Source organism: Mus pahari, chromosome 6, assembly GCF_900095145.1.
Source record: "Mus pahari chromosome 6, PAHARI_EIJ_v1.1, whole genome shotgun sequence".
Lineage (NCBI taxonomy): Eukaryota > Metazoa > Chordata > Mammalia > Rodentia > Muridae > Mus > Mus pahari.
In genome coordinates, this window is record NC_034595.1 from 12,715,026 (window position 1) to 12,727,554 (window position 12,529).

Sequence of the window (12,529 nt, forward strand, 5' to 3'; positions counted from 1 at the left end):
GTGTGTGTGTGTGTGTGAGAGAGAGAGAAAGAGAGAGAGAGAGAGAGAGAGAGAGAGAGAGAGAGAGAGAGAGAGAGTTTGCTATGCTTCTGAGGGAGAAAAGGTGACCAGCCATGTGAGACCTTGGACAGTGGGGCCCTAGGCTTCTCCTACAAGAGAGTGGTTGGGGATGTTTAGCTGGGATTACATGTAACTGAGCAACTATAGTTGAGGGCAGGTGGAGAGATGCAGAGCTCAGAGTATTGATAAGGGCACCCTTTTCCAAGTAGGAGATAAGTACCACCCAGCAATTATGCCAAAAAGGCAAGTTGAAATTGAACAACTGTGTCTGTTTTTTAGCCATGGATTCAAAGGAATCTGGGTGGGAGCTGGCAGTGCAGCCCATTCCTGGAATTAAGGAGGGGTAGCAAAGCTACATCCAACAGCATGTTTTCAAGCACTACTTACTAGACATAAGGAATAAGAAGAATGATAATATAGAGAAAAACCATAGTGCCTTGATTAGATAAACAAAATTAACTTTGAAAATCAGGAAAGCTGTGGACATTGCATGCCTCTTGATATGAGCAAAATTGTTATCATTAGTATCAGAATTCATAAGCTAGATCCAAGCCTGAGGAAGTGTCAGACAAACAGTAAATGAGAACTATATTATTTTTTTCCAAAAAGAAGAGAGGACTTTATTTTGCAAAATCACGAGAATATAAGAGAAGCTGAAGGAGTTTATCAGATGAAAAGACTCAAAGATATGACAACTATATTTTATATGTGATCTTTGTATTTTTTTAATGGGGAGGGAATATAAGATCCTACAAAAAATTATTGAAGAAATTAAACTATGAATGAGAAAAAATTGATAAAAGAACACTGCATCCATGCAAAAGTGTATAAATTTGATACCATGATGTTATAAAAAGGAATATATACTGAAGAATTTAGTAATAAAAGGACAAGTTGTAAGCAACACATTTTTAAATGTCTCAGGTAAAACCAAGTACATACAGGTACTACGTAACCTATTTTAACAACTGTTTTATAAACTAGGAATTATTTCTAAGTAACTGTTTAATACTGATGTAAAGGTACAATCTAAAGTTCTACTGTAATGCTAGATAAAATACCCTTGTTGGGGGAAATATGGCACATAAACAGAACAGTCAGTAGTTGTTCCAGAAGTCTAGATCCTGAGATGACTGGAGCCATAAACTCAATCTCAGCCAAGGTAGCACAGAGAGACCTAACTGAGAATGAAAAAGGAGTGAGGATGCAGCTCAGCGGTCGAGTGCCTTGCATGAAGGACTGTGCCTGATCACCAGCACCAAAACAAAATAACAGCAGCAGCAGCAGCAACAACAACAAATCACTCAAGTTCAGGTTCTTTACTCACCTAAAGAATAAGTAATTGATTTACAAGTTTCAAGAAGAATCTCAGCCAAAGCGTCAGGATCTGCATGTTCTTCTTCCAGAAGCATTAACCTTCAAGTACAAAAGTGATATGTACAATTTAAAACTTTCCTAGAATAACTTCTATCTGTACATCATGTTACTTCAGATACTAATAATTATCTAAATTGATTATAAGCATGTGTAAATTTACACAATGGAGTACTACTCAGCTGTTTAAAAAAAATGACATCATGAAATTTGAAGGCAAATGGATGGAACTAGAAAAATCATTCTGAATGAAGTAACCCAGATCCAGAAAGACAAATTTTGTATATACTCACTTAGAAGTAGATATTTACTATTAAGTAAATGATAACCAAGCTACAATCCATAGACCAGAGAGGTTAGGTACAGAGAAGAGGTAGGTCTAAGGAGATGCATGGATCTCCCTGAGAGGGGAAAACTGGTTTTATAGGCAGACTGGGGTAGAATGAGGATGGGAGCAGGCAGGGAAAGGCAAGGTATGGGGGAGATAGAGTGGAGGGAAAGTATGGGGAGAGAGAGCTGGAACTGGGGGGCATTCGTATGGTCATGTGGAACCTAGTGCAGTGGAAACCTCCTGGACTTTATGAAGGTGATCCTAACAAGAACTCCTAGTAATGGAGGATACGAAGTCTTAACTGGCCATCTCTTGTAGCCAGGCAAGGATCCCAGTAACAGGACTGGGCTGTACTCAATTGAGCTGTTGGTCAAGGGAATCCCATGGGAATCCCCAAACAGCCTGGTGGCTGCTAAGACAGAGGGTGGGTCACTGCAAACTGAAAGCAAGGCCCCAATGCAGAGGATAATACCCACACAACTCATTAAACATGGTGAAGATGAGCTGGTGCCTACATAAGTGTTCACCCTTACGTTCTTGTCTCTTTGGTGTGGGAAAGTCCACTGCAATCTACCAAAATAGGAAAGTCAACAACCTAGCTATAAAACCTTTGATCTAAAAATCCACCCTCCCTGCACAATAAGCTAGTGCAATGGTGGCACAGAACCTGTAGGATATTCATCCAATGTCTGACTGACTTACGGACCACTCCACAAGAAGAAACCCATACCCAACACTGCTTGGGTAACCAAGTACCAGGGACCCAGATAGCCCAGAGATCCAGTGTAAAACCAAACACTAATGGTCTAAAAAGAAAATAACTATGAGTCCTAATGATATACTCATAGATCAGCGCCTTATCATCATCAGAGGGGCTTCCATCAGAAGCAGATGGAACAGATGCAAAGACCCACAACCAGACATTATGTGGAAGGAGAGTCTAAATGGGAGGTCTCCATCAAATCCCTTCCCTCAGAGTTCAGGAACTTCCTAGGAAGGTAGAATAATTGTTAAGAGCCAGAAGGGAGGAGAACACCAGGAGCATAAGGCCCCTGAACCAACATTAAGTAAGGCACATATGCGCTCAGAGACTGAAGCAGTAAGCACAGGGCTATATGGGTCTACACCTAGTCCACTGCATATATTTTATAGTTATCAGCTTAGACTTTTATGGAACTCCTGACTGTGAGAACAAGTGGGTCTCCGACTCTTGGGAAAGCTCTTGGGACTCTGTTCCTCCTATTGGGTTGCTGTGATGGTTTCTGTTTCATCTTATTTTACTTTGTCACATTCGGTTGTTATCTCTTAGAAGCTTATTCTTTTCTACTGAGAGACAGAAAAGGAGTGGATAAGAGGGGAAGTGGGGAGGAGCTGGGAGGAGTAGAGGGAGAATAAACTATAATCAGGATATATTGTATGAGAAAATCTTTATTTTTTTTTTTTGTTTTGTTTTTTTGAGACAGGGTTTCTCTGTATAGCCCTGGCTGTCCTGGAACTCACTTTGTAGACCAGGCTGGCCTCGAACTCAGAAATCCGCCTGCCTCTGTCTCCCGAGTTAAAGAATGTGTAAAGGTTGAGAAATCCATTCATCAGGGAGATAAAATAAAAACCTGAATCATGAAGCACATTACCCCTGGAAAAAGGCGTTCATTGACTGGAGGACACCTAGCTGCACTTTCCACGTGCTGAGTCTTAGCCGCTCACACATCAGTTTGCACAGCTCCTGACGGTAACAACCTGTGCAGACGGCCAAGTGGGACAGAGGAGAAGTATGTGAAGAGTGGGAGGTAACAAGAGGTGGAGAGAAAACAGAAAGTAGCATTAATACAAAGACAAAAGTGGAGTAATGTGAGGGACAATTTAACTAAAGACACAGAAATTTCTCCAAAACATTAGTATACATACATACAACATACATACATACAACATACACACACACACACACACACACACACACACACCTATTCTAACAGTTTGCTCTAAAGGCATTTTGCCCTCCTCAGAACAGAGCCAACAGCTTAGCTACATTCCCCTTCCATTTTAACTTCCCTTTAGAAAACCAAAAGGTCCAGAACTCTTAAGCACCCTGAAGAACTCTGCCAACTGTGGGTTTGTCAACAGTCAGTAGTCTTATCATAAACTAGTCCCCATCACAATTGTCACCATCATTATACAATTAATACTATACTGATAGGAGTATAAACTCAACAAAAATAAAAATAGAAGTTGATTTTAAATGCTTAGAACAGGGCTTTCCAAAGCCTCTCATCAGGCCACATTCATAGTTACCCTGCTGACATGTGGCCAATGGGCCATAAGTTGGACACCTACTATAAAATTTAATAAGGTTTAAATATAAAACATGAGAGGAAGGGGTAAAAATTCTACCTTGAGATTGCTTGATATCAGCTTGTAATTTGTTTCTCTAATTTAAAAGGACAAACCCAGAAATTACAGCGGACACTGTGAAATGTGAGAAGTTAGTATGCAACACTGACATTCTTAGAAAAAGTGCTTGGTTTTCCTCAGTAACTGTTAAACAAATGTACATCTCCTATGTTTTTGTGTGTGACGCTGTCTTTCTTACGGAATTCCCTATTTTAACTTTCTTTGGCTAAGAGTTACTCATGCTAATGGTGTCAAGCAACTTCTACTACAGTCCATAATACCATTCACAAATTGATGACTTCTTTTGAAAAATTCTTCATATGTTAAACAAAGAATGATGGGCTCAAAGAAAATGTTATGCCTGAGTTTACAAATAATTAATACAAAGACTATCATTGGGACGGAGTGTCTTCCCAGAACAAGACAAACTTAAATAGCATCTGTTCAAACTTAATGGCCTTGTCAATGTGTTATAACTACAACTTGAACTAATAATCATGTCTTATTTAGTCTTCTATAAATATATGTTTAATTCTGAAAATCTCTGTCATGAGTTTCTCAATCAAACAGCTACCACCGGCTTACTGAAGACACGACGGCAAGGCTGGTGATTTTGAGAGGGAATTGTGAGTTTATTAGAGAATAGTTAGGAACAAAAAGAAAAGTAACAAAACTTTTATAGTCAAACTATCTACATAAAGTACTTCATGGTTGTTATGCATTCAACTGTATCCCCCAACATTATTGTACTGTACTAGAAGATATAATATTGAAAGAATCATATTGGTGGATACTAATCCAATCACAAGAGATCAGGTCACAGCAACACAAAGGGAGGCCATATTGAAGACAGAAAAGGCAACCATTCAGAAGCTGAAGAGAGAAATCTCAGAAAAAAGCATCTGTACAACAACTTGATCTTGGACTTCTACTCACCAGAGCTGGGAGCTGGGGGGTGGGGGGAGGGAGAAGGGACTTTGTTATTTAAGTTATCCAGTCCATGATACTTTTTTGTGTATGAGTATTTTGTCTGCGTGTGCATTTGTGCTTCACATGGGTGTCCAGTGCCCTTGGATGCCCTGAGACAGGAGTTTCAGACAGCTGTGAGCCAGTATGTGAGTACTGGGCATCAAACTCATCAGGTTCTCTGGAAGAGAAGCCAGTGAGTATGCTTGAATGCTAAGCTAGCTCTCTAGCTCCCTTGATACTTTCTGGTACAATCCCTAACAATAGAGCGATCCATGTACTTATTTGCTGGTGAATGAGTAAAATGGATATAGAGAAGTTCTCACTATTAATATTCAGACTATATAAGGAATATTACTATGCCACACAGACAAAAACTGTGTTGTTACTAAGTGACTTCTGGTTATAGCACTTCTACAAGTTTGTGTCCCAGTGCTTACGTTGGGTGTCTGGGTTCCGGGGCCAGGCTTTGCCCAGGCTCTCAAAGGCACCCAGCAGAGACTCCAGCTGCAGCTCTCTTTCCTTCTCATCTTCATCTGCAGCTTTGGTGGTACGGACTCCCATGCTGTCAAGTGAGTTCTAGGATGTAACAGAGGAGAGGGGAGGGGATAAAGAGAGAGAAGGGGAGGAGGAGGGAGAAGAGGAAGAAGGAAAAGGGAAGGAGAGGAAGTGAGGGGAGGGGAGGGAAGGGGAGAGAATTCAAATAAAGTTACAGTTATACTATTAAAACAAACAAAGTATAAAACAGGAGATATTGATCAAGAACTAAATGCTGAGTTCTCTACCAGGAGTTCTCCATTTGTATTAAAATTACACATATCTAATAAATCTGAGAAATACTTTTTTGTTTTGTTTTGTTTTGGAGACAGGGTTTTTTTGTGTAGCCCTGGCTATCCTAGAACTCACTCTGTAGACCAGGCTAGCCTNNAATTCAGAAATCTGCTTGCCTCTGCCTCCCAAGTGCTGGGATTAAAGGCGTGCGCCACCACTGCCTGGCTGAGAAATAGTTTTAAACATTTTGTATATAAAAATTGGAAAATTATGTAGTATGTTGAGTATAACCTAAAAAGACCTACATTTGGACAAGAGAATTAAATAAAGATGGAAAGAACCTGGCAATGTTTTAAACACAAACTCTTAACTGGTAAAAAGGTTACAAGGTCAATCAGCTTGTAGGCAATATAATCCACTTAAAATATAAATCTCTAAGACCTACACATTATCAGCGAAATAACTAAGTCAGCCTTATATTGAAAGAAAACAAATACATGAAGTAGAGTAACAGAAGACATAAGAATACTTAAAAATATTTCATGCTTTAAAAATAAGTAGGCATGGTGGCATGTATGCCTTTAACCCCAGCATTTGAGATGCAGAGGCAGATGGATCTCTGTGAGTTTGAGGTCTACATAGCTACATGGTGGGTTCCAAGATAGCCAGCACTACAATAAAAGAAAGAGCCAGTCTCAGAAAACCAAAACAAATAAACAAAAAGATCAATGACATCCCTCTTTCCTTATGATGCCCACTTTATTAAAACAAAACAAAACAATGAGTATAGTGGTTCCCAAATTAAGCCAGTCATCTTTTTTCTAACCAAAAATTTCCTCAGGACAATGCAGTGGTGAACTCTACAACACATAGTATTCCTTGTCTTCATACTAAATAACTACTTGGCATATGCACACACTAGCAAGTTAAAGTTTACTATGGTAGAGGCTGCTCACTACATTGGTACTCTCATCCTCCTCCAACAGGTGGAAACTCAAATGTCCACATGAAAAATTACCTTTCCTAGCCTCATCTGCTGCCAACTGAGACTATGTGATTAAGTGCTAGTCAGTGGAACATGAATCAAAATGATGTTTCTATTTCCAGAGCTTTTCTTGAGAGAAATTATGAGCTCACTGTGACCCTAACTTCATCTACTCTGTCATCTGCCTGGGACCCAGATAAACTATAGACCATGAGAATAATGTCTAAGAATAGGATCCCTGAATACTTTATGGGGCTTCCATCTATCAAGTAAAAGACAAACTTCTATCTTGTTTGAGGCATATTGTTTTGGGATTTTTCTGCTATTTTACAGCTAAACTTGTCCTAATGAAAACATATAGCCAGGACAGCTGAAGACCTGAATGATGACACAGTTAGCTATTACCTTCTTGATGAGGGGTATGACAATGTCAGAAAACTCCTGGAATCTGTCTTCTTTGGTGGCTTTCAAAACATCAGCTGCGCAGCTGATTGCAACAATCTTGTACTTGAGATTCTCTCTGCAACACTCCTTCAAGACAGCCTGAAGGATCTCATTTGTGGTGGGCTGATTGGGCACAGACTTCTCCAACTCTGTACTACAGGATTCACACAAAAGCATCAGAATAGTTAAGCTACAGCTTTAATCTTCATGTTAAGAAATGATATGTTCAAGAAAAGAATATTTACCTGCAAGCCGTCACTACACAGGCAATGGCTTTCAATAATTCTTCCTGATAAGTTAAAGATGAAGAAATACTATTAAACTCACATGTTACATTCTCTACACTATGACTACCCTATGAGTATTTTATGACCATAACAACAAAACTAACATTTATCTCACCTTTAATGCACTATGCACACAAATCTTTAATTCATAAAAGCCCAAGAGCTAGCAACCAAGATTACAGGCTATTCAGTACTATGTCCACAATACTGTGGTGGCCAATAGTGGCCTTTACGAAACAGAAAACATACTACCCCAATCTCATGTTCTCCACAGGATGCTCACTATTCATACTTCTCTATAGTCCTCAAGAGTTCCCAACTCTCAAGCCTCCCCAATGAGCATCTTTGATGTCAGGATTAAAAGCAGCTCAGTGCACTCATATGACCAGTTTGGCTCTACCGAAAGTCAGTGGGCACAAAATGGTGACCAGTTTAAGAGGTGACTTGTAAAGGTGAATATGTAAAAATATATCAATCTCTAGATTTATTCAAGAACATATGGGATACACTTTGATATAAAATATCATAGATGATCAAGCAAAGTCCTCCACTAGCTAGAAAACATAGCTGCAAAAATAATCCAAAGTCACATAAAATCCGAGTCCTATTTTACAAGAAGATCCAGTCCCAGTTCTTTAACATGAATTCCTTTACCTTTCCTGCCCATGTTCTTCCAGCCAGGCCTTGCATCAGTGCACTCAGTACCATCCCCAGATAAGGAGGTACAAGAGAGCTTGTTTGTTTGGAAATTGATGCCATAGCAATTGCACCCTGGGCTTTCATTTTCCAAGATTGTGATTGTAAAGCCTTCTGGGTAATAGTAATCAATTCCTGCAGGTACAATCGAATACCTCCAAAGGAGCCTACATTTAGAAGAAAGAGTTATAACGCCTCTTAAGTGACAAGAAAAGATTTAAAACATAATTTTAAATGTGAGTGAGTAAACGTTGCTCATTTAAAGCACTCCTGTCAGCTGAGAAAACATACCACCTGCTAACGGGAGAGACAGTGGGTAGTATGGCTTCTTTTTTGTAACAGTAGGAATGTATGAACTTGGACATACTGTCAGGAATGTTATTTTAAAAGGTTATCATCATAATGTGTATCAAGGTTAAAAACACAGCTCTATAATGATACACTAAGCCAACATAAAATCACAGTTACACTCAGCTTACCTACATAAAGTTCTCCTTTGCTTAGACACTGTTTATATTCTCTCACACAGTAAGTAACAAGTCAAAGAAAAGAGCTCTGAGTGGCACTTTGCAAACTTAGAAATTAGGATGTGCTCAAAATATGACATAGCTTGCTCAGGTTCTTGGGAGAATTATGACCAGACAACATGAGTCAAACATTCCAGCTGTGTTCCTCAGGAAACACATTTACTCTGCATCCACCATTTACTAACCAGGTACATTTTCCTGCCACACTTCAGTCCACATATTACACTCTTCTTTTTCAGATTTCTCCTCATCAGCAATTTCATGCATGCCTAGAAATGCTAAGGGCAGAACTTCTTTAGCATGGTTCTTCAATACATCAGGGCTGTATCTTCCAATTGCATGAATTGTCAAAGCACAAGAGGTCTTATAGACAGGTTCTAAAGAAACCAAAATTTTGTTAGCATTTAACTATTTTTCAGGATAAATGATCTAAATAAAACAATTTAAAATGTTTCCACCAAAACAATATACAGCTTATTTGGTTAATATCTAAATTTAGGATGATTAAAAAAAAAAAGTACCTTCTTTCTCCATGTACCAGCTATTGAGCTTCTGTAACAGTTTTTCAGTGCTGCTATCCCGAGAAGTCTGAAAAACAAACACTCTTAGTCATTTCTGTATAATTACCAGAGTTGTGCTTAACTGAATAAGAAAGTCAACTCACCCGAACTAAATGGCCCATGGCAAATGCACAGGATTTCTGAATTACACTGTTCCGATCTGTCAGACCACTAAGCAAAGCACTCATAAGTTTACCTAAAGAAATAATAAATACAGTCAATTGTGCGGTTGGCTGGATACTATGCTATATTCCCAGGACTAAAACCCCATAACCCTGAAATTGATCAGGTTTACTGCATAGTAGGTTAGGTCTTTTAAATATTATTTGTACTACCTACTTTATTTCATTTAATTCAAAAATTAAAATTTAACTTCTGTCCAGAATAGTGTGAAAAGGGTACAAAAATGAGAGGTAGATACAGAATCCTACCTAGAAGCCTATCTAAACGGGGAATTTTTTTTAAAAAAGCATTCATGTAAAATTAGCTATGAACAATTAAAAAGTTCTACAGAATGAAAGGTACTTTTACATCTTTACGCACTGACAAACTTAACCTATGAGACAATAAAAGTTTGCTTACAGAATGATTGGGTCAGAGATTTCAGCAGAGGCAAAGCAAGTCAACATCACCCAGGAATTTTCCTTTTAAAACTCTGAAACAGCCAGGCAGCAATGGTGCACGCCTTTAATACCAGCATTCAGAAAGCAGAGGCAGAAAGATCTCTGAGATCAAGGCCAGCCTGGTCTACAGAGAGAGTTCCAGGGCAGCCAGAGACACACAGAAAAACCCATCTCAAAAAAACAAAAACAAATGAGAAAAAAAAAACCCTCTGAAATAACCAGTCCTGAAACAGTGCTCCTAACACATATCACTCACCTGAGTAAGGTGTCAGGTCCTGGGGACACTGAGTAGTTAAAGACACGATGACACTGGCACAGCCCCCCTTTAAGGTCACAAAAACAAAGGTCTAAATTTGATGTCTCTATGCACTATCAAACTACTATTTCTAGGCATTAATAATTTAAAGATAAAACATATGAAGTCTAATAGCCCCTCTGGGACTGAATACAGAAAAAAGAAAAACACCAAAAAAGAAAAGAGGACACCATGAGATTTGGTCTAAAACAACAACAACTAAAATTTAACAGTAGGAAAAAAATAAGCAGATGAAGGGAGTATCTGACCTTTTTAAGGTTCTCAAACAAACAAACAAATGGTATTTTTCTACCCAAACATCTATTAAACCTTACATGAAAACTTCTAATTACTGTCTAAAATTATTACTGCTTTAACAGATAAGTGAGCTTGTCCATTAACTGGTAGTAACAGAAAATTTAAGAGCACTCTCATGGTAACCATAAAAGATTCTACTAAAAACAGCAAGACAAGCAGAGCATGATAATATGTAAGCATGACAGTACACAACAAAATACTTGTAATCCCTGCACCAGGAAATATAGGCAGAACTATCAAAAGTCCCAAGTCATCCTCACTGTATAGGAAGTTTGAGACTAGACTAAGCTATAAGAGACCTTATCTCAAATAAATACATACTTTCAAATCAGTTACACATTTTAAGTTACTCATGTAACCATAGAAACAAAATATTTAACATGCACTATGTTTTACAGAAACATTAACTTTGTTTTTTGTTTTTTATTTTAGTTTTTGAGGCAGGGTTTCTGTGTGGCTCTGGCTGTCCTGGAACTCACTCTGTAGACCAGGCTGGCTTTGAACTCAGAAATCCATCTGCCTCTGCCTTCCGAGTGCTGGGAATTAAAGGTGTGTGCCACCACAGCCCAGCCAGAAACATTAACTTTTAAACATGATGGTCATTTTTTGTTGTTTAAAAAACTTATCACAAACACATATTTGCTCTTCTAAAAGTATACTTGTATGGACTAGAAAGATGGTTCAGAAGGTGAAGCTCCTACTGTGCAAGCATGAGGACCCAGGATCACATTAGCATCCACATACAAATCTGGGTTCATACATCTTTAGTCTTAAGAACTGTGGGGGCAGGAAGAGCTAGATTCACTGAGCTTGCTGGCAGCCAGCCTAGGCAATCAATCAGTGAGCACCTTGTTCAGCAATAGACTCTTTCTCAAAAGATAATGTGGAAAGCAATAGTGGAAGATACCCAAAATAAAGATACATTGGCCTCCATATGCATGTGCATAAACACCAACATACCCCACCACACACACACACACACACACACACACACACACACACAAATCTTACCTTAGTCCCAAGACCTACACCACTTCTGATCAGCTCACATAACCTAGGCACTAGTTCACCTAGCACCGAAACATCAAGATATTGCAGGCACTTGGAGAAAAGAATAAATATAAAAGTAAGCATAAACAAATAAGTCAGTACCATATCTTTATTTAAAAACTACCTATATCAAAATATGTACCTACTAGTTTTAATAGAAAGTTGAAAATCACTGGTTTGATTTTGCTCTGGAAAAATTAAACTACTACAGTACTACAAACAGAAAATTCACTCACTAATGGTTCAACATTAAAAACAGAAAAACAAAATAATGAAAAGCATTAATTTAGTTTTTTAATAATAACACATTGCTAAACCTGTCTAAAATAAGACCAAAAATAAATAGATATGAGTTATACATAGATATAATATGTTGTTTTCAATCTAACACAAAATTTGACAAATTCTGCTATTCGGAAAATTTACTTTATTACTGGTTAAGAAAAATGTCTATAAATATGCAAAATTTGTATATGCCAGTTAAAAACTTAAGAATTTTGAAAGAAACAACTGCAGTCACAGTATTTTATCACTACACCCCCTTACGTTTGTCTCATGTTACACAGCATGAGCTCTTTTGGAGAATTATACTCAAATAGAAGCAAAGGAGTTTTCAGTTGTATTGGAAACGCACCATGTTGATTGTCTCCATCATGGGAGAAGATTTGGCAGCACTGAGTCGAGCACTGTCCATTGCATCCTGAAAAGCAGATAGTCAAGATACTCAGAATATTCAACTAATTATGAATTAGCCATAGAAACACTAATTAAAGGGTTTTATTTCCAAACTAAAGGCTTTTAAGTAAACAATCAATTCGGAAATCAGATGGAAGTCTAATTCTAATTTCTGCTGA

The 12,529-nt window shown here is 38.2% G+C and overlaps 1 protein-coding gene across 5 annotated transcripts in view; it reads right to left on the reverse strand.

Moving 5' to 3' along the window:
* Positions 1 to 12,529, reverse strand: part of Ecpas (Ecm29 proteasome adaptor and scaffold) — a 105,100-nt gene that overhangs the window by 3,516 nt on the left and 89,055 nt on the right. For all 5 annotated transcript variants that reach the window (XM_021199473.2, XM_029540186.1, XM_029540184.1 and 2 more), the window contains 12 exons: positions 12,310 to 12,375; positions 11,637 to 11,726; positions 10,269 to 10,335; positions 9,494 to 9,585; positions 9,351 to 9,417; positions 9,015 to 9,206; positions 8,261 to 8,469; positions 7,565 to 7,608; positions 7,281 to 7,473; positions 5,560 to 5,698; positions 3,397 to 3,502; positions 1,388 to 1,476 (listed from right to left, as the gene is read on the reverse strand). In XM_021199473.2, coding sequence (XP_021055132.1) covers positions 1,388 to 1,476; positions 3,397 to 3,502; positions 5,560 to 5,698; positions 7,281 to 7,473; positions 7,565 to 7,608; positions 8,261 to 8,469; positions 9,015 to 9,206; positions 9,351 to 9,417; positions 9,494 to 9,585; positions 10,269 to 10,335; positions 11,637 to 11,726; positions 12,310 to 12,375 — 1,354 coding nt within the window. The remainder of the gene's footprint in view (positions 1 to 1,387; positions 1,477 to 3,396; positions 3,503 to 5,559; positions 5,699 to 7,280; positions 7,474 to 7,564; positions 7,609 to 8,260; positions 8,470 to 9,014; positions 9,207 to 9,350; positions 9,418 to 9,493; positions 9,586 to 10,268; positions 10,336 to 11,636; positions 11,727 to 12,309; positions 12,376 to 12,529) is intronic.